General features: G+C 45.9%; 2 protein-coding genes across 8 annotated transcripts in view; both read left to right on the top strand.

The window, feature by feature from the left end:
* RPS6KA3 (ribosomal protein S6 kinase A3) overlaps positions 1-11,126 on the top strand; it is a 92,125-nt gene extending 80,999 nt beyond the window's left edge. For 6 of the 7 annotated variants that reach the window (XM_068144765.1, XM_068144769.1, XM_068144763.1 and 3 more), the window contains 5 exons: positions 1,998-2,159; positions 2,354-2,430; positions 4,418-4,535; positions 5,463-5,603; positions 7,075-11,126. In XM_068144765.1, coding sequence (XP_068000866.1) covers positions 1,998-2,159; positions 2,354-2,430; positions 4,418-4,535; positions 5,463-5,603; positions 7,075-7,197 — 621 coding nt within the window. In that variant the 3' untranslated portion in view covers positions 7,198-11,126. Of the gene's footprint in view, positions 1-1,997; positions 2,160-2,353; positions 2,431-3,588; positions 4,388-4,417; positions 4,536-5,462; positions 5,604-7,074 lie in introns of those variants that run through there. The other variant, XM_068144768.1, reaches the window with a different exon arrangement.
* A 2,600-nt stretch (positions 11,127-13,726) lies between these two features.
* On the top strand, positions 13,727-25,778 carry EIF1AX (eukaryotic translation initiation factor 1A X-linked). Its single transcript, XM_068144762.1, has 7 exons — positions 13,727-13,919; positions 15,488-15,571; positions 18,126-18,229; positions 19,806-19,856; positions 22,163-22,244; positions 22,337-22,428; positions 24,404-25,778. The coding sequence occupies exons 1-7, from the start codon at positions 13,904-13,906 to the stop codon at positions 24,407-24,409; spliced, it is 435 nt and encodes a 144-aa protein (XP_068000863.1). The 5' UTR covers positions 13,727-13,903; the 3' UTR covers positions 24,410-25,778.
* Positions 25,779-26,007: the final 229 nt, after the last annotated feature.

The raw sequence follows: 26,007 nt of genomic DNA, 5'->3' as shown, positions 1-26,007 counted from the left end.
CCTGTGCTGGATTCTATGGTCCTGCTCTGGCAGGGGCATTGGACTCGATCTTTGGAGGTCCCTTCTGACCCCTAACATCCCGTGAGCCTGAAAACAGCACTAACCACCACTACAATAAAAAAATGTAGGTGTTTTTTGCCTTCTGCCTCTTGGAGCAGTGAAAGATGTTTCACTTGTTGCTTAGATAAAAAAAGATTCTAATTACAACCACCAAAAATGAGGCCTGTGGGAGCCAGGTCTCTCATACACTGACATCTCAAGCCAGCATGTTTCCATTAACACCTACTGCCAAGTTGATTATTTTAGTATCATTTGTGTATTTCAGCTTACAAGGTTCTTGTTTCCATAGGTTGAAGCATTTCTTTTGTTAAATCTGAAAACTGCAAAGTCCTTGCATGCTGAAAGTGGGACAGAGAGGTTGTGGAGTCTCCTTCTCTGGAGACATTCCAAACCTGCCTGATGTGTTCCTGTGAGACCTGCTCTAGGTGCTCCTGCTCTGGCAGGGGGGTTGGACTGGATGATCTGCAGAGGTCCCTTCCAACCTCTAACATTCTGTGGTTCTGTAAAAAAACCCCTGCTAAGCTGACTTACTGTGGTAAATGGCTTTACAACCTGCAGGCACTGCAGTATTACACTTCTTGGTCTTAGGTTGCTTTCTGGGAGAGTGGACAGAGCTTCTGAAATCTCATCCTAATGTGATTGCTTTCTCCAAATAATTCACCATTCAGATTTAGCCATGAAAAGCTGTTTCCTGTTAATCAAATACACAGAACTATCAGGCAGATAAAGGCTTTCATAGCAAGTGTTTAAACATTTAAAAGCAGACATGTAGATCCACTCTGTTCTCTTCCAGCCTTTAAAGTCACCAAAGACTCCAAAGACGTCAGGCTCATTTCTCTTATGAAGGAAATATAACAGATCATCAGGTTTTAAAGGCTGTCCTTGTGCATTCCAGGTTTTTTTAAGCCTCGGGCTATGTTATAGCTTCAAATGAGGTCAGATTCATTCCGCTAGAACTTTAACAGGTTCTACAGTTAAGCATTTTTGCATCCCAAGCCCCAGCAAAACAGCTACTTGGGAACCAGCACAAGCTTTTTTGGACATGTCAGTCCATTAGAATCATAGAATGGTTTGGGTTGGAAGGGACCTCCAAAGGTCATCTAGTCCTACCCCCCTGCAGTCAGAAGGGACATCCTCTACTAGATCAGGTTGCCCAGAGTCTTGTCTAGCCTGACCTTGAATACCTCCAAGGATGAGGCCTCAACTACCTCCCTAGGTAACCTGTTGCAGTGTTCCACCACCCTCATGGTAAAGAAGTTGTTCCTAACATCCAATCTCAATCTGCTCTGCTCTCATTTCAAACCATTGCTCCTTGTCCTATCATTGCAGGCCTTTGTAAACAGTCGCTCTGCAGCTTTCTTGTAGCCCCCTTCACGTACTGGAAAGCCACTTCTAGGTCTTCTTGGAGCCTTCTCCAGGCCAAACAACCCCAGCTCCCTCAGCCTGTCTTTGTAGCAGAGGTGCTCCAGCCCCCTGATCATTTGGTAGAACTGTATTAAAATGCCTTCCTAATCAGGCCTTCAGTGTTTGCACTGAGATTGAGATGATCTGAATTAAGAGAATGCACTCTAGAGGGTTGCTGAGCAGGTACTGTGGTGTGGTTCTGTAGCATAGTGGCACATCAGCAGCTGTGGAGCTCTGCGACCCCTATAGGTGTTACAAGGCAGAGAGTCTGATTTAAAGAGCCTTGCAGATATACAAATTGAAGTAGGAAATACCTCTTAGAACAAGACAGCTGGAACTGCCTTTTCAAATCTATTAGGGAAAAGAGGGGTATCTGGAGGGAGCTTTAGTGTTAGGAGTTTCCAGAGGGAGAAGTGTAGTAGTCTGGACACCACTGAGCACCAGAAAACTGGGAACTGATTGCTGATGGGAGACTTGAAATTAAGTAACAAACTGGTAATTATAAAGCCCTTTGTGTTTCTCTTTTTTTTCAGGTTGTTCACAGGGACCTGAAGCCTAGCAATATTCTTTATGTTGATGAATCTGGGAACCCAGAATCAATTAGAATTTGTGACTTTGGCTTTGCAAAACAGCTCCGAGCAGAAAACGGCCTCCTGATGACTCCATGTTACACAGCAAATTTTGTTGCACCAGAGGTAAGCACCTAGGACATTTTATCTGCCTCAGTTTATTTGGATAGGATCTTACTTTGCTTCCAAGAGATTTATTTCCTTGTTACACAAGAGAAATCACTTTGTGAACACTGCAAGTTTGAAATCTCTAACTGTGGCATAAATCAAAGCATTGCTAAAGCATATGTAAATATATTTGTGTGTGTGTGTCCCCCCAGGTTTTAAAGAGACAAGGTTATGATGCTGCATGTGACATATGGAGCCTTGGGGTTCTGCTTTACACCATGCTTACTGGGTAAGGGGAATTTTACTTTGCTTTGCTGGAGATTAGCAACTCAATATAAACAAAAAGAAGGTCACAGGGGTTGGAAGGCACCTCCAAAGATCATCCAGTCCAACCGACCTGCCAGAGCAGGAGCACCTAGGGTAGGTCACACAGGAACACATTCAGGCAGGTTTGGAATGTCTCCAGAAAGGAGACTCCACCACCTCTCTGGGCAGTCTGCTTCAGGCCTCTGACAGTGAAAAGTTTTCCCTTCTGTTCCCGTGGCATTTCCTGGCTTGCAGCCAGTGCCCCTTGTCCTGCCCTTGGACATCACTGAGCAGAGTCTCCTCATGTTCAGGTGGAACCTCATGTGCTGCAGTTTATATCCAATGCCCCTTGTCCTATCCCAGGGTGCAACTGAGCAGAGCCTGTCCCCTCCCTCCTGAACCCAGTCCTCAGCTATTTATAAACATAGGCTGTAAGTGTTAATAAACATAGGCTCACTGCTGAAGAGGTTTCTATGAAGGCACTGATTATAGAATCACAGAATCAACCAGGTTGGAAAAGACCTCAGAGATAAAGTCCAACCTATTACCTAACACCTCCTGACAACTAAACCATGGCTCCAAGTGCCACATCCAAGCCTTTTTTGACCACCTCCAGGGATGGTGACTCCACTACCTCCCTGGGCAGCACATTCCAATGGCAAATTACTCTTTCTGGGAAGAACTTTCCCCTCACCTCCAGCCTAAACTTTCCCTGGCACAGCTGAGGGAGCTGGGGGTATTTAGCCTGGAGAAGAGGAGGCTCAGCAGAGACCTTATTGCTCTCTACAACTCCCTGAAGGGAGGTTGTAGCCAGGTGGGAGTTTGTCTCTTCTTCCAGGCAACCAGCACCAGAACAAGAGGACACAGTCTCAAGCTGTGCCAGGGGAGGTTCAGGCTGGATGTTAGGAAGAAGTTCTTCATAGAAAGAGAGATTGGCCATTGGAATGTGCTGCCCAGGGAGGTGGTGGAGTCACCATCCCTGGAGGTATTTAGGAAGAGCCTGGATAAGGCCCTTGGTGCCATGGTTGAGTTGATGAGATGGTGTTGGTTGATAGGTTGGACTCGATGATCTCAAAAGTCTTTTCCAACCTGGTTAATTCCATTCTATTCCATTCTGTTCTTATGTTCCATTTTTTTTTAGGTGCTTAATTTGTGTTTTATGGTGATTTAAGAGTAAGGATTGACTGTTTCCTGTGGAAATCAGGTGATTAGGCAGCATATATCTTGAAGGAAATAGACTTGCAACGCACTGAAGCATGACTGTGTGTAAAACTCAGCCACTGGATGGTTTGAATGATGTAGTTAGGATACAGTAAGTGCAAGAGCAGTGCATGTGTGTATGCAACAGAAATTAATTGGATAAGAGGGGAAAATAATAAATTCAACTGGAATTTCACAAGCTGAAAGGATCAAACTGTTTCTGCTGCACCTGCCAAACATACTTTTTTTATGATGGATTATTTAGATTGCCACTTGGGTTAAGAGGCATTTCAGCAGGTGACACACATTTGGTTTTAAATGCCTCTCTCTCTTTGGTTGTGGATGTTCTGGTAGCAGCAAGAATGCTTATGGGGAAGCAAGGAAAATGGCTGCACCTTCCTTCCTCTCGTATCAAACCAGCATTTGTTCTTTTGCAGGCTCCTTGTGAAGTCTTCACATCTCATTTTAGGACCAATTGTTTTGTTACCTCACTATAACACATGAAGGCTTAAGGAATACTTTGTGTATTTCATTGAGCACCAGTACTGCTATAGGAAAAATCTGATTTTCAGACCTGATACAGAAGGAACACCTCCAGCAGAACCACTTCTGTATTCAGTGCTCTGTGCTTTCATGTGTTGTTAATTTCTTTTGTACACCTATTTGCCTCTCTGTTGGCTCTAAGTGTGTTGAACTCGCTGAATGTCCTGATCAGCTGTAGAATAACTGTGTGAAGTTCTTAACAATGGAAAATTTGTTTTGTTGAATAGCTACACTCCTTTTGCAAATGGTCCTGATGACACTCCAGAGGAGATTCTGGCCCGGATAGGTAGTGGAAAGTTCTCTCTCAGTGGTGGTTACTGGAACACTGTTTCAGATACAGCTAAGGCAAGTATATTTGCTTGGTCCTTTGGGAAATGTTTATCATGTATAGATCATATTTGATGAGGGAAGTTCACAGGCTCACAGGATGTTAGGGGTTGGAAGGGACCTCCAAAGATCATTGAGTCCAACCCCCCTGCCAGAGCAGGGCCCTAGAATCCAGCACAGGTCACACAGGAACACATCCAGACAGTGCTGGAAAGTCCACCAAAGGAGACTCCACAATCTCCACCCATTGTTACTTTAAAATACCAATTTGATCCTTTATATGCCTCACTTCACTGGATACCTTCCTGTTGTGTTGCCCAACATCCATTACATAATTCAAAGACAGTGCTAGCATTGCTGGGCAGTTTTCCAGTTTCTTTCAAACTGACTTTATGAACACATTTTTGTGCCACTAAAGAATGCTTGAGATTTAAACTATAATCTGAAGTTTTACAATGTCATACAATTGTCAGGGCTGGAAGGGACCTCCAGGATCATCCAGTTCCAACCCCCCTGCCATGGGCAGGGACACCTCATACTACAGCAGGTTGCTCACAGCCACATCCAGCCTGGCCTTAAAAATTTTCAGGGATGAGGCTTCCACCATCTCCCTGAGCAACCTGTTCCAGTCTCTCACCACCCTCACTGTGAAGAACTTCTTCCAAATGTCTAATCTAAATCTCCTCTTCTCCACTTTGGATCCATTCCCCCCAGTCCTATCACTCCCTGACACCCTCAAAAGTCCCTCCCCAGCTTTCCTGTAGGCCCCTTCAGATACTGGAAGGCCACAATTAGGTTTCCCTGGAGCCTTCTCCAGGCTGAACACCCCCAGCTCCCTCAGCCTGTCCTCATAGCAGAGGTGCTCCAGCCCTCTGCTCGTCCTTGTGGCCCTTTTCTGGACACATTTGCTGCTGTTTGCCTTGACTCTTTGTATACTATTGACAGGACCTTGTTTCAAAAATGCTTCATGTTGACCCACATCAAAGATTGACTGCAGCCCAAGTTCTTAGTCACCCCTGGATAGTTCACTGTGACCAGCTCCCTCAATACCAGCTGAACAGGCAGGATGCTCCCCATTTAGTGAAGGTAAGTAGGAGTTTGCTTAGCATGCAATTCAGTTAAAATTAGTGCAAACAGAAGAATTTAAACTAAAAATTACTGCAGCATAGGGTTCCTCTGAATACCACTGAGAAGTTGTTGTTATGACTGGGAGTTGCACTACCCCAGGAAGTGAACTTGTCATAGTTTAGAGGGTTTTGTAAGAACCCACTTGTGGAGAGCAAATCTAAGGCTTTTGCAAAAGGCTTTAATTTTCCTGGGTCTGGAATTTACTGAACTGACACTGGGAGGCTTAACTTGCCTGAAGAAACCAGCAGAGAAGAAACCATCCTTCTGAGTGAAAAATGTTGTTGGGTCATAGTAGTGGAAATGAAAAACAGTTTGGTTGATTTTATGCTTTCAGAAGAGGTTAACTCAACTGTTAGTGGCTCAAAAAACCAACCCCCTAGTATACTTCATGCTCACAGGGTAAGCTAAAAACAAGTCCAGAGGTAGTGTTAATCAATGTGGGATGGCATTGTCTGGGACACAATCTGCTTTTTCCCTTTGGAGAAGCAGAGAGAAATCATTTCTCTGTATTCCTGCAGTCCTACATCCAAGACTCTCTAGCAGGCAACGTAAAAGGGATCTGAGGACTATAATCAACACTCTGAGCCAAGCTGTTAGAAATTCCTCATATCCAAAAACACGAGTGGAAAGAGGGGGAAGTTCTGATCCCACAGCTTTCTAACTTGGTAATTTAGTAAAGTAAATAAATAAATGTTCATCTGAAGAATAATATGGGTGGGGTTTTAAGGCATTTTGGTGAAAACTGAAATGGCTGTAACAGTTATAAGCAGAGACAGCTTACCAGTAGGATTTTGTTCCCCAGCTGTCTCATAAAGCATGGAGAGAGAACTTCATTTAGCAATCTATCTAATACACAACCACACAATGTTAGGGGTTGGAAGGGACCTCAAAATCCAACCCCCCTGCCAGAGCAGGAGCAGCTAAAATAGATCACACAAGAACACATCCAGGCAGGTTTTGACCCACAACCTCTCTGGGCAGCCTGCTGCAGGTCTCTGGCACCCTCTCAAGGAAAAAAAAATTTCCTTCTGTTCCTGTGGAACCTCCTCTGCTCCAGCTTGCACCCAGTGCCCCTTGTCCTGTCCTTGGACATCCCTGAGCAGGGCCTGGCTCCATCCTCCAACATTGCTCTTCCCATCTTTAAAAATGTGAATGAGGAGGAGATTTCACAATCTCACAGCTGCTTGGTATGGCTTTCTAAGCAAGGCAGAATTCCTTTAGATGGATCTAAGAAGGATTTAGTACCCTGAAAACCACTCACTCCTCACACTGCTGGCATTTGAGCAACACAGTGGTATCTTTGTGTGTAGGAGATGGAAGCAGACTGGATGTTAAAACTTCCTTCAGAAGCTGTGGCATTTAGTGCTGTGTGGTCTCTGGTGTGTGTCCCATCAGTCACAACCTTGTCTCGTTCCCTTCTGCCCCACAGGGTGCAATGGCAGCCACTTACTCTGCTTTGAATCGTAATCAGTCCCCAGTTCTGGAGCCTGTTGGCCGCTCGACCCTCGCTCAGAGGAGAGGCATAAAAAAAATCACCTCAACAGCCCTGTGAAGTGACCTCAAGCAGATGATTTGGTACCGTGGTCTAAGATGATAGCACAAACCATGGCGACAGGTAGCACATATCTGACAGATACCTGCAAGCACACTCTGTCCCAGCTGGTACCTCTAATGCTGCTGCTCCTGCTGCTGCTGCTGCTTTCATCTATCCTCGCTTTCAACCGTTGATGGCAAGTTACTGATCTCCCTGGAGCTTCAGATGGGGTGACAAGTGGAAACACAACTCAAAACCATCACCTTGACCATTGAGTAAAGCAGAAGAGTTACCAATGCCACCTCTGTCCAAAACTACTCTGAATCAAGCACTCTGCACCACATAGCATTATTTTTATAAGGAATATTATGATGGTTTGTTTGGGTTTTTTTTTCCCTCCCCCAAACTCTTCTTTGTTACCTGTAGAGATGGACAGTTTATGTTAAGCACTTAGCTTCAACAACCTGTTTATATTAGCACTATATACATACACTTTGTGCCATCCAACAGTTGGTTTGTTGTTTTTGGGGGGGGTGGGGTGTTTGTATGGTTTATTTTTTGTAAGCAGTTTCCCAAAGCAGGACATTTCTGTGCTGGTTTCCTTTGATGTATTACCTGCCTTGTTTGACTTAGATATTATTCATCCCTGACACAATTAAGTCTGATTAAACAGTTCACCTGGCTTAATCAGGATTGTTAGACAGCTCTTAAGAGAAGCCTGACTGTTAAACAGCTATTGAATGTAATACTATGAGTATATTATTTCTCCTTGCTGTGTCTCTTCTACCTTTCCAGGGGGTTGGTTATTTTTTTGGGGTGTTTTTATTTTTGGCACTGCATGTCATGTTCTGAAAATCAGGATACTGTTTCTAGCAGTCAAAATTTCAGCAGAGGATCTCTCACCATACCATAGGGCCATACAACCCAGAGGAAAGATCATCTGCTCCATATTTCACTCCGTCTTTTGTTTCCCCCCTCCCTTTTTTGTTCTTGGTTTGTTTTATTCTCTCCCATCTAATCTCTGGACTCAGGAATCACTGCTAAATACTTGCTGAGGGAGGACATTTCTAGATTGTTTATTATTATAATCCATTGTTAATATTTTTTTTCCTCTCTGTTCTGTGACTCTTGTTTAAGCTGCAAAGGATTTTGTTCGGTGAATGTTGGCATTCTGAAAGACAGGCACCACTGAGGATAAAGCAAAACATTTTGTCCACCAATAAGCAAAAGCCTGCAGAAGAGTAGGTTCCAACTGCATTCCATGTGGCTGCAGAACTGAGGGAATCTAACCTTCTGTCAGGTGCCTACTGATCATTTAAACTGAAATCCAAAGCAAGATGAGAATCATCCAGATCTGTCAGGAGTTAGAAAAGGCTTCTCATTGTTTTCTGTTGTCCCAGTCAGGTGAGACAAAGCTTTTTAGAGTGAGTTTCCTCACTTTTTTACCCAGATGGAAGCAAGTTTTAATGAGGATGTGTAAGACTCATTTTAAATGCTAACACAAACTTGCAATCCTCTTGGCCTCTCAGCATCTGAAGTAACTAAAGGTGCATTTCGATGGCTAGTCTTGAAAGGTTAAACTGCCCACGTCAGAAGGTGCACTGGAACGTGTCTGAATTCCGTGAGTGTCTCACTCCACCAACATGATATCCTACATCAACTCATTCCAGGTGTGAAAGTGGCTGTTGGGAATTCCAGCTTTAATAAATATGGATGTGGGTGAGCAGCTCTATGTGAACCATTCACTTCAGGAACCAAAAGGTGCAATTCTGTGTTTTGTGTGAGAAGGTATTTTTCTTGATTATCTAGGGCTGTTCAGTTCCTTTTATGGTGATGAATTGGCTCCTCAGAGGTTTGTGGGAAGCGAGAATCATCTTCAGGATGCCACAGATGTGCTCCAAACGAATGGGAGCTTGCTCCCTCTGCCACAAGTTTTTCCCAAGTTCCTTAGGAAAGCTTCCTTAGACTTCCAGAGCATGCCCTTAAAAACCTGCTAAATATAATTGTTAAGGAATTGGATTCATGAACACATCAGTCTCAGGACTCTGAACACACAGCCCTTCCAATGAGTACCTTTCCCTTCCAGAAAATGTATTTTTCAGCTCTGTGAGCAGCTGTGGGCAAAATCTAGAGACCATACCTCATGGAGAGGTTCAATGTTTTAATCCAAAGATTGTCATCTCTAGGCAAGAAGTAAGGTGTGGAGCTGATGCTGTTGAAATGAAGGGAATGCAGGACTTGCTAGGCTGTCAACAAGAACATGTCAGTTCAGGAATGGATCTCTCCTGTGTTCTCTGTATGTCTGGCAAAGGACAGACCAAAAGGAAGTGTGAAACTGCTTCACTGCTGGCAATGTTCACAGGAAAATCAATACAGAAGTACTAGAACTAAGTTTTACTTCAGCCAGATTGTGGCCATCAAGCTCAAGTGTCATTGGCCAAAGAATGAAGCCAAGTTAACTCCTACATTTTGTGTCTGCATTTGGAGTCAGCTGTTTAGACTTCACAGGTGCTGCTACAGGGCAGCATAGGATGAACCTTTGAAATGCTTCTAAAGCAGGGTGGTTCAGCACTGTTGAAGTCTAGATCCACTCTGAAGTTCCTTCCTAGCCCAAGGTACAAGAGGTGTATTTCACCGGCTAGACCTTGGGTTTCTGTACTTTACCTCCTCTCCCAGATCCATGTTTATAACTTCCACGTTTGTTTTCATGGGGTTGCAGCTGCAGCTGTTAGAAGAAATCCCTGTAATGCTGCTCTGAATGCCAGCAGCTTCCTAGGAGGATGGGAGTAGATCTGACACCATGCATTGATTGCTGGGCTGCTGTTTGGGCTGCAAAGCTTTGCAGGTGACTCCAGGATGCAGAGTCACAGAGGACAGGGAAAGAGAACTCCAGACACAAGCGAAGTTTCTATATGTAGGCAGTGGTTTAATATTTGGTAGCATGGAATCACCACTTCCTGTGCTTGAGGGCATGAGAGAACAGAGGGAGAGCATGGCTGCAATACTCATTTAATGCCATCTCTACCCAGTAAGGGCAAAATGCTTTCCTCCTACTCACTATAACATTGACTTAAACTCCTAAGAAGTTTTTCAAGACAATATTTAAACATTTATTTTTTCCCCCTGAAAGAGTCAAGGGCATAAGAAAAGAGATTTCCATGTCTGGGATTCTTTGTGTGTGTGTGTGTGTTTTGCTTTTGTAAATGTGGTGTACCAACTAAAGCTGTGCTTTTCTATCCTTGGAAGGGAAGGATTCAAAGTATTGCTGGTCCTTAGCAAGCAGCCATGGTTTAACAGCTGAACTTTCACCTATGGAAGCGATGTAAATGATTTAGCTTTACCTTGATACTCTTAATCAAAGGGAAGGTGTACTTACCGGGGATGTAATTATTTTGCAACATAGCTGGGGGGGGAGGTGGGGGTGGGAGGGGTGGGGCTGGGAAGCCTCCTTCAAAAAGGTTTTTAAAAAAGGACAAAAAAAAATAAATCACAGATAAAATATTTTTCTACAGTTCTCTACAATCCTACTTTCTACTAGTTTTTTCTCAGCATGGCATGTGAGTGAGTCTTAAGGTACTGTTCCAGGCAACCCGTGGCACTGTACCTTGTTTTAGACCGTTACAAATAGCATCTGTTAGATGCTGGGCACTGCTGTCATAGAACTGAAAATGCTAGTAATAAAAAGATAATGGAGGAAAAAAAAAAGAAAAGTAATAAAAATCAGTTGTACTGAATACTTTCAGATGATTTGTTTTATTCAGAGCCTGAGCTAGGAAACCGTGTTCCAATCATGCTGTCAATGTGTAATGAGAACTGTTCCGGCTGTAACGAGGAACAGGCGCCTGGGAAGATGTCACTGCTTGTACTCCTGTCCGAAGGGGCAGGTTTTGTAGTCTTCAAAAGAAACTGAGATTTCTACTATGAATAAACTTTCCAACATCTTAAAAGCCTGGGGGTTTTTCTGGTTAATAATTTGTTCTGGCCAGTTCTAGAAGTGTGGTGTTCGGTCTGCAGTAACGCTCAGCTGCGCTTGCGGTGTTGCTTTGCAGGGCTCATGTTTGCATTTGCAAAGCACACTCAGGTCAGAGCAGCCCCTGCCTGACCAAGAGCGGGTCTAGGGAGGTTCTTCTTTCCTTTTACTCTGCCCTGCTGAGACCACACCTGGAATACTGTGTCCAGTTCTGGGCTCTCCAGTTCAAGAGAGACAGAGACCTGCTGGAGAGAGTCCAGGGGAGGGCCAGGAGGATGGTTAGGGGACTTGAGCCTCCTCTGTGAAGAGAGACTGAGAGCCCTGGGGCTGTTTAGCCTGGAGAGGACAGAGGGGATCTGATCAATGTCTATCAATATCTGAGGGGTGGGTGTCAAGTGGAGGGGGCCAAGCTCTTTTGGGTGGTGCACAGTAATAAGACAAGGAACATAGGATACAAACTTGAATATAGAAGGTTTCACCTCACCATGAACAGAAACTCCTTTACAGTGAGGGTGCCAGAGCCCCAGAGCAGGCTGCGCAGAGAGGTTGTGGAGTCTCCTTCTCTGGAGACTTTGCAAACCCACCTGGATGCATTTCTGTGCAGACTACCCTGGGTACTCCTGCTCTGGCAGGGGAGTTGGACTGGAGGATCTCTGGAGCTCCCTTCCAACCTCTGATGTACTTCACCAAGGAGCATTTTCAACCAGCAAGTGTTTGGCAGTTACAATGTCAATATAGTACAGTGCCTTGAGCCAGGTCACTATTATGTAACTAAGGAGAAACACTTGGGTTCAGTAGATGTTCCAGACCAAATCTATGACACAGCAAGACCACAGTACATTTTATGTTTACACCCTGTGAAGCTTCCCATTGACTGTGAAGTGCGTCTTAGTAAGAGAGGCTTTATTAGAATAAAACACTTTATTAGAATAAACCAAACCAGGTTGGAAGAGACCTTCAAGATCATCGTGTCCAACCCATCAACCCACCCAAACAGCTAACCCATGGCACCAAGCACCCCATCAAGTCTCCTCCTGAACACCTCCAATGACGACGACTCCACCACCTCCCCGGGCAGCCCATTCCATAGCGCAATCACTCTTTCTGTATAGAACTTCTTCCTAACATCCAACCTGAACCTCCCCTGGCGCAGCCTGAGACTGTGTCCTCTTGTTCTGGTACTGGGTGCCTGGGAGAAGAGACCATCATCAGCCTATCTACAACCTCCCTTCAGGTAGTTGTAAATAGTGATAAGGTCACCCCTGAGTCTCCTCTTCTCCAGGCTGAGCAACCCCAGCTCCCTCAGCCTCTCCTCATAGGGCTTGTGCTCTCCTCATAGGGCTGCTACATAATACTTGCAATTACTGCATTCCCCATTCTGAACGTGGCAAACAAGAGGCATTGTGAATAATGAATGCGCCTTTACACATCTGGAAAATGAGAATAGGTGCCTAAGCCTTCCATGAACAACATGAACCATGTTTCAGTAGCTCACAAAACTTACAAGCTTGGAAAAAAAACTCTTTTGAGCCTTGAATCCTGGAAGCAAGAGAAGATTAAAATATTGCAAAGTCTACATAAAGTTTCAGGAAGGGTGATAGAGAATGCACGAGGAATGCACCCAGAGGTATTGCTCGGTGGCTAAAGAAAGCTGCAAGAGGACGTGGAGAGAGGTTTGTAACAAGCAAAATACAGCACAACAGAAAGCCAGAGGGAAGAGAGAGCACAGCGTTATCCCCATCTACCCCTACAAGGGTTTATCCTGCCGTCTGAAAACGTTTTAAAAGGAGTTGTCGAGCAAACTCGAGCAACCAGATCTAGGGGAAGGTGTCCCTGCCCCTGGCAGGGCGCTTGGAACTTGATCTTTAAGGTCCTTTCCAACCCGAACCAGTCTATTAATCTGTGAGCCCTGATAAGCTCCGGAAAGGAAAAAGGGGAAGCGGTATAACGTGGGCTCCTGATGCTACTACATTGCTTTACCTGAGGGAAGGTACATGCATACCCCATGGCCACCCTCCCGCCCGTAACCGTTTACCACCAGCGTTTGAAACGTTTCTCCTCCCGGAGAGGTGTGAGATTTCCCCCAGGCTCGTTTGTCTCCCACCTTCTGGTCCGCCGTGCAAAGGTGCGAGACCTTTTCCTTTAAATCCACCACAGAAAGTCCTCGCAGTCCCCAGGAACTGCGGATGCCGGGCCCCATGCCCAGCGCGGGGGATGAGTGGCGGCTACAGACGAGGAGCGAGCCGACGGCAGCCGGCGGGGTGCAGCGCGGCGCCGGCCAGCCTGCCTTTGGCTGCCGCGGACCTCCGCGGCTCGTCTGGGCGGGTGAGGGAGAATTGCCGCACGGGGGCGCCGCTCGGTCCCGACCCGGCCCGCCCGCGCCGCGCGGCTCCGGTGCTCGCCCGGCACCGCCTCCCGGAGCCTCTGATTAGCCGCCGGTGCCCCCACGGCGCGGAGCCCTGGCCAATCGCCCGGCGCCAGGGGCAGTGGGTGGGCTGCCAGGAGGGAACGGGGCGCGTGCGCGGAGTCCGCGCTGCCGGGCGGCGGCGATCCCGCCCGCGCGCCAGGGGGCGCTGTCGATCCGCATCGGCGCCCCCGGCCGGAACGCACGAGTCAGCCGCAGCCCCGGTCCCAGCCCCGGCCCCGGCCCCGCCGCCGCTCCGGCCCGCAACCGCCTCCGCCTCGCGAGAGTCGCGCGAAGCCCCAACCGCCGCCCCTCGCCCGTAGCCTCTCCGCGGCGCAGCGCCCGGCGCCATGCCCAAGAATAAAGGTGAGCCGCCCTGCGCTGGGCCTTCCGCGGCGGCCCGACCCTTCGCCGGAGTCAGGAGGCTGGGCCCGGGCGCGGCCGCGCTGGGGAGGCCCAGCCAGGCTCCCGCCCGCCGCTGCTTCTCACGTGGGAGCCGCCGCGGCCCGGTGGGCAGGCGGGGAGGGGAGAGGAGAAGGTGGAGAAGCCCTCCCGTCCACCCCTCCGTGCCGGCGGTGCCGCCGAGACCGCCGTGGCCGCCGTCCGGGTTCAGTCTCCGCGGTGTCGGGTGCTGGCCTGGTCTGGCTCATCGGCGGCCCGGCGGCGTGTCGGAGCACTCTGGGGCCTGGCCGGCCGTCAGGAGGAGGCCCTGGCGGGGCTCAGGCTGTCAGGAGCGGCCCTGCCCCTCGACCGGGTCGGGTGGCCGAGAAAGCGGCCGGTCGTGCGTCTCCTCCATGCACTCTGGGCCCTGCGGCTTCTCCCCAGCCCCACTGCTTAGAGTAAAGCAAAAAGTGAGAGGAAAGGGAAGGCAACCCCAGCCTTTTAGGGGGTGGAGGAAGGGAAATACGGGCTGCCTGTCCGTGAAGAGCATCTAAGCCTTTGGCCACGTGTGTGCCTTTTAAGAAAGGCATTTTCACTTGGAGTGTAAGGTTCCACCTCTGCAGAACCCCCTGGGGTTATTCTGCACTGTGATGGTTACGTGCATCAGGTCATCCCACCACCCTTGGTGAGGTGTTTGGTGGCACTGGTCACAGCAGCTGAAAATGGTAGTCTTATGGAAATCCTTGTTGGAGGCTGCTGTCACTCCCAAGCACCTAGGACACTGAAAGAGTGGAGACTCAACTCTTCCAGTTACTGCTTAGGAAAAATTTAGAGCTAAAACTGGTATCTAGATCTGGATCTGGGGTGCATTAAGAGGAGTGTGTCCAGCAGATCCAGGGAGGTTCTCCTCTCCCTCTTCTGCCCTGGTGAGAGCTCACCTGCAATACTGCATCCAGTTCTGGGCTCCCCAGGTCAAGAGGGACAGGGGTCTGCTGGAGAGGGCTACAAGGATGCTGAAGGGATTGGAGCACTGCCTGATGAGGAAAGGCTGAGAGCCCTGGGGCTGGTTAGTCTGGAGAAGAGAAGACTCAGAGGGGATTTAATAAATATCTATAGATATCTGAGGGCTGGGGTTCAAGAGGGAGGGGACAGGCTCTGCTCAGTAGCACCCTGTGACAAGGGGCAGTGGATGTAAACTCCAGCACAGGATGTTCCATGTCAACATGAGGAGGAACTTCTTCACTGTAAGGGTCCCAGAGCACTGGAACAGGCTGTCCAGAGAGGTTGTGGAGTCTCCTTCTCTGGAGACTTTCAAGCCCTGTCTGGATGTGTTCCTGTTCACCTGTGCTGGATTCCATGCTCCTGCTCTGGCAGGGGGGTTGGAGTGGGAGATCTCCAGAGGTCCCTCCCAAACCCTAATATCCTGTGAACCTGTGGATAGGAATACTTAAAACAGGCTCAGAGAGAACAAGCACAGAAATGCCCAGGCATCTGCCCTGTGTTTGTAGATGGTAACCTATGCTTTTCTTTCCCCCCTTCTCCTCTCAATTTAGGTAAAGGAGGTAAAAACAGACGACGAGGTAAGAACGAGAATGAATCAGAAAAAAGAGAACTGGTGTTCAAGGAAGATGGGCAAGGTGAGTGGTTAACTGTGGTAGGGCAGTGCCATTGTCTGCAGTCAGATACTGGAAGTGATGTTGATACACAAAATGCTAGGAGATCTGAGAAATACAAAGCTGCTGTGGAACGGAGAGAGATGTTCTTATCGGGGGTGTATTTGAATTCTAAGTGGCATACTGAGTGTAGGAGAGAGACATGAGGAAAAGGGGGGGTTAAGTAGCTTCACCACATAAGAATGAACCTTGCCTCTCCTTGACCTTCGTGGTGTTGCTGTGTGTAATACACCATGAATGTAAACATTACCTTGAGTGGCTGTGTCTGAGGGTCTGCAAGCAGTAGCTTAGTTCGTGTAGTTCAGGCTTGCCAGTAGTTGCTTGTGGTCTCACAGGCTTGCTTCCTGTTTTATACCAACTGGAGTGTTCCTTAGATCCTTCAGGGAGCTCTCTGAAGTCTCTCACCTGGCAGAATGTTATATTTCACTGTGCTTCCACTGGTCACTGATGGTTTGGATGAATTGACTCCTGGGTTGGGAGCAGAGAACCACAGAGTGTTAGGAGTGGAAGAGACCCTGAAAGATCATCCAGTGCAACCCCCCTGCCAGAGCAGCATCGCCTGGAGTAGGTCACACAAGAATGATGTCCAAGTTAATTAAAACAGGAGCAGTAGATAAAGTCCTTGCTTGGGTGTTGTCAAGTGAAGTAAGCCACAAGAGTGCTCAGCTGGAGAGGGATGACTAGGGGTTCCCTCTGCCCTGTCATTTGGTGACAGTGAGGTCACCTTCCTTAATGTGTCACACTCATGGTTGCTCACATTTACACAAGTAGTTGCCTAGTGAGCAGTTAATTGGTTGGTTTGTCAGAAATACAGGAACTACAGAAATACAGCAGGAAAACCCTGCTGTAAATCAAGGCAGAAGAAGTGACCACTGAACTCATAGCTCGTTTCTAAAGTTCTTTGTGGTACTCTTTGATGGTTGTAAGCAAAAAGAGAAGTTGACTTTGTAATGCACTCATAAAATGTAAAATCCTGTTCAACTCCCAAGCAAAAACCACTTAATGAAATGTTATTTTCAGTTATTGATGGTCTCCTGGGATTTGTTGGGCCCTGTGTTAAGGGAGGCACCAAACTGGTTGGATAATAAAATCAAAGTAGTAATGCAGAGCAGCCACTAAAGATTTGCTTTGCCTCCGTAGAACTTTAGCCACAGAACTCCAGGTAGGCCACAGTCCTATGTTAGACATGCAGGGATCAGTTCTAGTGCACTGTGGAAGTGGTATTTATGCTTCTGGCTCCCTGGGGTCTGAATGGAGATTCTAGCAGCAGCCTTTTTTGATACCTAAACTCCTTGTTGCTGAGGATTGGGGTTGTATAGCCTGGAGAAGAGAAGGCTCCAGGGAAACCTTAGAGGAGCCTTCCAGTCCCTGAAGGGGGCTACAAGAAGGCTGAGGAGGGACTGTTTGCAAAGGCCTGCAGTGATAGGACAAGGGGCTATGGTTTGAAATTAGAGGAGATTTAGATTGGATGTGAGGAACAAGTTCTGCACCATGAGGGTGCTGGAACACTACAACAGGTTGTCCAGGGAGGTAATTGAGGCCCCATCCCTGGAGCTATTCAAGGTCAGGCTCAACAAGGCCCTCAACAACCTGCTCTAGTGGAGGATGCCCCTGCTGACTGCAGAGGGATGGACTGGATGACTTTTGGAGGTCCCTTCCAACCTGAATCCTTCTATGATTCTAACTTGTGCTGGGGCAAGACTTTGGAATATTTAAATACAGCTCTGGCTAATTGAGATATTGGGATTGTTTTTCCTGGCAAGTGTGGGCAGTCAGAGAATGTGATGGTATTTATAATAATAATGATCATACTGATGATAATAATAATAATATGATGATGAAGTTATAATTCTTAGAAGCTTTACTCTTTCGAGTTAAATGGTGGTACACTGGTGCTGCAGACATTTGACAGTGTGTGTGTGAATGATTCTGTGATTCTATGACTTCAGCAGTGATTCCTGGAGCTTGGTGAGAGAAGGAGATGAAATACAAGGTGAGAGACTGAGGATGGGTGTTGTGAAGCTGCTCTCCAGTTTTGAGCTGAAGCCTGATGCTTGCCTTTCAGGCAGTTTCTGAGAACACCAGAACATGCCCTTTCAAGAACAGCATTATTTTTCCACAGAGCCTCTGCAGAAAGTGTTCAGAGTATCAGGAGGTTATCCAGGATGTGCAGTTCTCTCCTTTTCCTTCACTGACAGCATGAGGTTTTGTCAGCACAGGTGCTGGGAAGCCATCATAAGCTTTCAAACTCTGCATGTGACTCGATAGCTCTGTATTAAGTGCCACAGAGGGAACAAAAGCATGGAGAAAAACCAAGAGTAAGCACTGTTTGAAAATGCTAACATCAACAATGATAGGAAACCTGTGATACATTGAGCAGCCCAGGTGGTGGATCACAGCTCTTCTCAGCTGCTCCTGCTTGATAAAACACCACAGCACAGTGGCAAAAGTTGTTGGTTGGTTGGTGAAGCTGTGTCTGCTCAGAAGTTTTTTTGCTGCATGTTCCTGTCTCTTGCAGAATATGCCCAGGTGATCAAGATGTTGGGCAATGGAAGACTGGAGGCATTATGTTTTGATGGTGTGAAGAGGTTATGTCATATTAGAGGAAAACTAAGGAAAAAGGTAATTCTGAAGCATCTCAACAGAGAAGGCGTGCTAATAAAAATGTCTGTATGTAGCTTGTCACAAAAGTTAATATTTCTACCAAGCATCTTCAGCTTCTTTTTTTCCATAGTAAATCAGTTTGTTCTTCTCTTTGTATTGCCAGCACACACGAAAAATAGGCAGTCTTTTGCCTCTTGAGTGAAGTTTGTAGTTGAAGGTCTGCCTTTGGGAGTGGATGTATTTCAGGAAAGATTTGTCTTGTGAAATGCTGATTTAGCATAGTCTGGAAACTTCAATTATATGAAAGATGAAAAAAGGGAAATCTGGTGGCTGTTTGGAAAATCAGCATGTCATATGTGAGATTTGATCAGCACTTAGCAGAACTTCTATTAAGATGAAAAAAGGGCACCCAGCAGAGGAAAACAAAAGTGTAAGAGGGTTGTCCAAAGCCATCTCTTTGTGTTTCTCAAAGCCAGTAAGAACCAGGATTTGATGCTCCACTTAGTCTGATCTAGGGAGGAACAGAATAGTTTCCACCTTCTCACTGAGTGACTTACCTGTGAACATTTCAGTAAAGGGTGGTTTGGGAAGGTTATTTTATAGCTTTCCACAGGCACTTCAGATGCCATCATTTCCTTGTCCACTTCATCAGTTCCCAAAACACTTTCATGCAAAACTGATGTGCAAAGGTTTTATACCTTTAGTGAAGTCAGGTGTACATATTTACATGCTTAACTTCACCATTCCTGGATGCTGTCCCCTCTTTCCTTAGTCAGGTGTTACAGCTTTCTGTCCTGTGCTGATGGTTGGTGCACAGGAGGTACTCTCAGATAGTTTGCTCCAAATAAAATGAGACTTTTGCTGTGCTCTTTCTGGATTGTTCCACCTGTGTGTGACTGCAGGTGTCCTGCTCTCAGGGTGAGCCCTGCTAGCCTCCTGCAATGCACTGCTATAAACTGCTGCAGGTAGTGGAGAGTGTGCACAGATTTATGCAGGGTGCTGTAGCATTCATTTCTTGCTACAGAAAACATCACTTTACCTATTCCTTTAGAGTGAAAGAAAGGAAATCCCAACTGAAATACCTTTCATCTCCCAAGGAATCAAGCTGGTGTGGGGTAGAACTTTGGGCATGTATATGAGCATGTCCAGCTTGGCAGGCTTCTGGCTTTAGTTAGATTTATCAGCAGAGTTACTAGAAAAAGCTCCTTATGTTTTCTTGTACACTGTACTTGGCCATCACCTCCTTCATCAGGTTTTCCTTTCATGTTTTAGCCATGTGGAGCTCAGTCACAGACTGGTGGCTCGATGCATTATTTCTTCAGAAGTTAGGACTTTAATAGCCACCTCACTGGCTAGAAGCTCTTCAGAGAAGTTTGATTTGTCTTAGTAATAGCTTTATAACCCATGAAATAATCTATTTGTGAGGATTTGTGACCTTGGTTTTGTTGTGAAAACAATTGACCAGTTAAGAAAGTGAAAATGCTGACTCCAGTGAAATGTTTCACGTCGCAGTAAACCTAAATGTGATGCTTGACTCTTGTGTTACACAGCAAAGGTTTAATACCTGCCCTAAGACATGTGCTTTCTCTTCCAGGTTTGGATAAATACATCTGATATTATATTGGTTGGCTTGAGAGACTACCAGGTAAAAATTCAGTGTCATTTGCCAATGAAGAATCTCTTACAAAGAGCTTTCTTGCATGTTAAACTGCAGCAGTTACTGTGAGGAAGGAAGCGCCCATCCAACTTACTTGTGTTTGGTTATGCTGCAGAATGAATTTCAGTTTCCTTATATGACAAAAAATTGTCATGATGACAAATCCTGGTGCAACTTGTTCTTCTAAATTGCACTCTGGGACTCTGTGAGTGAAGGTGCTCATTGGCATCTCACCTGACTTGGTTTATCCCAGGTGTAGCTGTTTGATGCTTGGCTCCTGTGACAGAAGAGAGATTGAGCTAAACACCATCCATTTTACTGTGAGAATGAGAATTTTGCTAATCACAATTTTGCAGTTTTGGTGTTTAGGCTTTTACCTGAAGAACCCAGTTGTTCAATTATTAGTTTCTACTTAAAGAAAAATAATGGAGTAGAATACAATAGAATTAACCAGGTTGGAAAAGACCTTTGAGATCACTGAGTCCAACCTGTCGTCCAACACCATCTAATCAACTAAACCATGGCACCAAGCATCCCATCTAGTCTCTTCCTAAACACCTCCAGTGATGGTGACTCTACCACCTCCCTGGGCAGCACATTCCAATGGCCAATCTCTCTTTCTGTGAAGAGCTTCTTCCTAAGATCCAGCCTAAACCTCCCCTGTGCAGCTTGAGACTGTGTCCTCTTGTTCTGGTGCTGGGTGCCTGGGAGAAGAGACCAACCCCACCTGGCTACAACCTCCCGTCAGGGAGTTCAGGAGAGCAATAAGGTCTCCCCTGAGCCTCCTCTTCTCCAGGCTAAGCAACCCCAGCTCCCTCAGCCTCTCCTCACAGGGCTGTGCTCCAGACCCCTCCCCAGCTTTGTTGACCTTCTCTGGACACCTTCCAGCAGCTCAACATCTTTCCTAAACTGAGGAGCCCAGAACTGGACACTGGACTCAAGGTGTGGCCTAACCAGTGCTGCCCCCTAACAGGGGCAGAATGACTTCCCTGCTCCTGCTGGCCACACTCTTCCTGATGCAGGCCAGGATGCCCTTGGCCTTCCTGGCCACCTGGGCACACTGCTGGCTCATGTTCAGTACCCCCAGGTCCCTCTCTGCCTGGCTGCTCTCCAGCTATTCTGACCCCAGCCTGGAGCACTGCCTGGGGTTGTTGTGGCTAATGTGTAGAATCTGGCACTTAGATGTGCTCAGTCTCATGCCCTTGGACTCTGCCTATCTTTCCAGCCTGGCAAGGTCCCTCTGCAGAGCTCTCCTACCCTCTAACAGATCAACTCCTGCCCCCAGCCTGCTGTCATCTGCAAATTTGCTGATGACTATCTCAATCCCTTCATCCAGATCATCAGTGAAGATATTAAAGAGGCTGGGGCCCAGCACTGATCCCTGGGGCACACCACTAGTGCCTGGCTGCCAGCTGGATGTGGCACCATTCACCACCACTTTCTGGGCTCTGCCCTCCAGCCAGTTCCTAACCCAGCTCAGAGCGCTGCTGTCCAAGCCATGGGCTGACAGCTTGAGTAGCATTATTTTACCTCATTTAAAGGTTAGTGGAAAACAGGTTTCAAGTTTTCATTAGGTCAGTGCCTTTTCTTGAGCATTCTGTTGTTTGAAGATCCTGCTCTGGCAGGAGGTTTGGGCTCAAAGATCTCCAGAGGTCCCTTCCAACCCTTAAGATCCTGTGAGCTTGTGATTTATACTCAAAGACAGATTCTGCTTCTGAAGCATACATTGGATATGTAAAACACTTCAGCTGTTGTTAATTACTGTACATATTAAACTACTTTCATGTACTCTCAGCACTTTGTGAGTGACCACCCAGCACCTCGTGGTGTGTTCTCTGAAGAAAGATTTATTTCCAAGGCATGAAAGTGAACTTCTCAGGTTAATTAAGGAGAAAATTATCTCCCAGAAGAAATGAGCATTTATTTTTTTCACTTCCCATTTAAAAGAACTGGAAGGGAAGGAGGAAGAAGATTGTCTTCTATAAGTAGAATCACAGAATGGTCTGGGTTGGAAGGGACCTTCCAAAGTCATCTAGTCCAACTCCCCCTGCAGTAAGCAGAGACATCCTCCACTAGATCAGGCTCACAAGATGTTAGGGGTTTGGAAGGGACCTCTGGAGATCAAGTCCAACCCCCCTGCCAGAGCAGCTTGCCCAGAGCTCTGTTGAGCCTGACCTTGAGTATCTCCAGGGATGGGGCCTCAACTACCATAATGTAGGTGTTACTAATTTACCAAGGTTAATAGGGTTTTATATTGATGAATGGCTAATAAGTGGTAATAAATTCTCATTCAGGATAACAAGGCTGATGTTATTCTAAAGTACAATGCAGATGAAGCCAGAAGTCTGAAAGCATATGGGGAGCTTCCAGAACATGGTAAGCATCTTCTCACTTCAAATTACAAGTTCACATTAGAGAAAGATACTCACCCCAGCTTGACTCCCTAATTTCTCTCAATTCCTTTGTAGCTAAAATCAATGAAACTGACACATTTGGGCCTGGAGATGATGATGAAATCCAGTTTGATGATATTGGAGATGATGATGAAGATATTGATGACGTAAGTAGTAAACATATCATTTTGTATCATATGCTTGGATCATATTGGCAGGAAGCTGTTTCCTGTTGGTTTAGGGCAAGTAAAATAATCCACTGGTGTTCACTTTCTCAGGGGCTGCTTCAGAAAGTGGTGTGGAGGTCTGCATGCCAGCTTTCACTTTCCTATTAAAGACCTTTAAGACCCAAGTCAGTGACTGCATACATGGATGTAGCTGATTATTCAGCTCCCTCAGTATGGACATATATCCCCCAGTCCCACTCTGAAGTGTAAGCTCCTTACAACAAGCTTGTGGTGGAAAGCAAAGTAGATGATAAAGGAAGCTTTGGCAGACTTGTAGGATTTCCATGCTTCCACTGCACAGAAGGCCAGAAAGAGCTCTCAGGAAGCAGGCACAAGGATTGCTGTATCACCTCCTGTGCCATGCAGGAAGAGCCATAAACTGCTGATGCAGACTACTTTGGACACCAACTGCTGCAGCAGGTCCCAGGTTAACAGGAGGTGTTTTGAGAAGTTGCATGAACACCTTTCTGACTCCTCTGTAGTTTTACCAATCTCACTATTCTATAATAACTGCAGAAAGAGATCTGTAGTTTTCAGGCCACAAAATCTCCCTTTTTGTTTACATAAAACCCATTAAAGGCTGCATCTAAGTAGTTGCTAAACTTAACCTTAATCCTCAGTTTACTGAGTGTCACAGTTAGTTGTGTTACTGCTTATCACCAAGCCCTAGTAACCGACCCTGCACACTTTGTAGTAGTAAAACTGTTGTCATTCAGAATTAGATAGGAAAATGCAGGAGTAGGATCTGCTGTGAAATGTTGTTTTTGCAGTTGTGAGATGACAGTGTACAGGGTCAGCTGGCTCAGAAGATGAGCAGTAACTTCCTGAGCCAGTGAGTTAACATAATTGGATAGACTGCTCTAAGGATATTATTGTGGTTTAATTCTTCATCTTTTTACCTCGCTCCCTCTGAGTTGGTAAAAGGATTTTCTCTTTAAATACTTACATGGTTTTGACTTTGAGGTCTCAATATAGGATGGATTGGACCAAATACATGATGCATTAGATCAAATATTTTAGGTAGACTAAAATCTTGATGATTTTTTTCTTCAGACTTTTGAGAATTGCACTTTGCATCTGTCAGGGGTAGAGCTTACTGAAGATTTAGCTTAAAGCTAGAAACACTTTCTGGTACTTTCATGCTTTTAATGATGAGGCTGTTGTAAGGCATCAAAGAGAGAAGCAGCTGTTTACAAAGGCCTGTAGTGATAGGACAAGGGGCAATGGCTTTAAACTAGAGAAGAGCAGATTTAGATTGGATGTCAGGAAGAAGTCCTGCACCATGAGGGTAGTGGAGCACTAAGACAGGTTGCCCAGGGAGGTGGTTGGGGCCCCATACCTGGACATATTGAAGGTGAGGCTCAACAGAGCTCTGGGCAACCTGGTCTAGTTGAGGATATCCCTGATGACTGCAGAGGGGTTTGAACTAGATGACCTGGGGAGGTCCCAACCTAGACCACTCTGTGATTCCAATATTGAAAGGATAAAATCTGCATGCTAATAGATCTTTGTGTGGGATAATCATAGAATGTCTTAGGTTGGAAGGGACCTCAGAACTCCTCTACTCCAACCTCCCCTGCCATGGCCAGGAACACCTCTCAACTGGACTTGGCTGCTCAAGGCCTCATCCAGCCTGGCCTTCAACGCCTGCACAACCTCCCTGGGCAGCCTGTTCCAGAGTCTCACCACCCTCACACTGAAGAACTTCTTCCTAAGATCCAGTCTAACCCTGCTCTCCCTCAGCTTCAAACCATTGCCCCTTGTCCTATTTCTTGACACCCTTATGAAAAGTCCCTCTGCAGCCTTCCTGTAGGAAGTGTCCTGTTGATCTGTGTAAACACCTTAGAGACAGCATTGCTGAACAACTGCCTGTGAATTAAATGCATGGTGTGTGGTTTTTCTTGCTCTTTTTCAGATCTAATTTGGAACAGAAGTTTACATTCCAACTTTTTTTTCCCCTCCAAGGATTGTCCTACAGTGATATTTGGATTATTTTTTTGGGTGAAGTCCCTTTCTTTTAAGAAGACTGAAAATTCTGGGTAAAGAGTGTAGTTTGTTACATCTGAAAGGATTTATTTTCAATGTTTGTTTTAAAGTATTTATATTTCTTTAGAAATGGATAATGCTGGATTATCACCAAGGTTCAATGAAATGCCACCAATATTTTGTCCTCCTCACCAATTAGAGCTTTTTGGTTTTTTTCCCCCTTCTGGATGTGAGATACAGTGACATGGGCTGTAAAAGACTGCATTTCCCCCTCCCCTGCTTTCATCACTACAACTCCAGTTCCAACTTGTATTTTGAAATAAAAAATGGTTTACCCCTGTAATTATCAACGAATTTTGCTTCCATACAAAGAACCCCGTTCAGATTTGGTATTAAATCATACTATGCAGTGTCTGCCCTTGATAGCCCTTTTGCCTTGATGTTAACTTGAAGCAGATTGTGATGATGTAAAAAAGGCAGGCAGGAATCTGCATTTCAGTCCCTGGTGCATGATCAGTCTGCTTTTCACCTCTAGTAGCACGCTGCTATTTTTATACTGATTTTGATAACTAAAAAGAAACCACTCGTTAGGGCCAAGATGGAAATTTGCCACAGTGGAGGGGTTAAGGGAGAGAAGTCCTTTTAAAAGGAAAAGCAAGCAGCATCTCAACCCTGCAGTTGTTGCAAACTGTCTGGTAGCTCATTAGCCAAGCTGTAGTTGCAGAAGGTGAACGCTGGGTGACCCCCAGCTTCACGGGGAAACAAAACAAGTCACCAGCTGGGTTTGTACTGGAAACTGCCTCCCAGCTGGTTTTCCCCCCCCCTGCCCCGGGTGGGTATGTTAAAGGTGTGGGTTTATTTTTACACTAGAGAAAAAAAATAAAGGTTATGTTGAGAGTAGAGTTTTTATTTGAATCCTAAATTCCATGCATTGTAAAGGGTACAAGCTTAGGTGAACTTTGGAATGACAGCATCAACGAGCAGAGAAATGTGTGTCCAACGCAGGGACAGAATCTTTGCATCCAGAATAAGTCACTGGAAAGATTCTTCCCTACCTTCAGACTGGAGGAGTCAATTAAGAAGCTCAATGAAGACTTAACATCGTCATGCAATGATTACTTTGTGGTAGCCTTAGTTTCTTTGTCCTCAATTATGTATTTAACAGCTCTGAAAGCAGGTTAATGGAAAACTTCCTTTTGTGCCATAAAAATCTGATTCTTGACACATGTATTGGTTATACAGTCTTTTTGGTATGATGTAAAGTGACTACCCCAATAGATAAAACCAAAATGGCTTTAAAAACAGAGTGGCCTCATTGCTTTATGTGACTTTTTAAAGGAGGGGTTCTGAGCTTGAGTTGAACTTGCAATGCTCTTGCAAAGATGTCTTGTCTTTTTCCTTTCATTATACCATGGATCTGGTATCTTATTCTAGGGATAATATATTTCTTAGTAGTAACTAATTCTGCCAAACATTTCATGGGTTTTAAATGTTTGCTGTAAAAACTTGCTAAATATTGGGAGGAGATACTAC

This window comes from Melanerpes formicivorus, unplaced genomic scaffold (genome assembly GCF_026170545.1).
Source record: "Melanerpes formicivorus ecotype bairdi unplaced genomic scaffold, bMelFor1.0.p_v2 SCAF_11, whole genome shotgun sequence".
Taxonomy (NCBI): Eukaryota; Metazoa; Chordata; class Aves; order Piciformes; family Picidae; genus Melanerpes; species Melanerpes formicivorus.
Note: the sequence above shows the minus strand (reverse complement) of the source record. Positions and strands in the feature narration are given on the sequence as shown.

Coding starts and splice junctions, on each gene's coding strand:
- EIF1AX (XM_068144762.1), top strand. Junction 18,230..19,805: donor GAGGAAAACTAAGGAAAAAG/GTAATTCTGAAG, acceptor TTTCTCTTCCAG/GTTTGGATAAATACATCTGA. Junction 19,857..22,162: donor TTGGCTTGAGAGACTACCAG/GTAAAAATTCAG, acceptor ATTCTCATTCAG/GATAACAAGGCTGATGTTAT.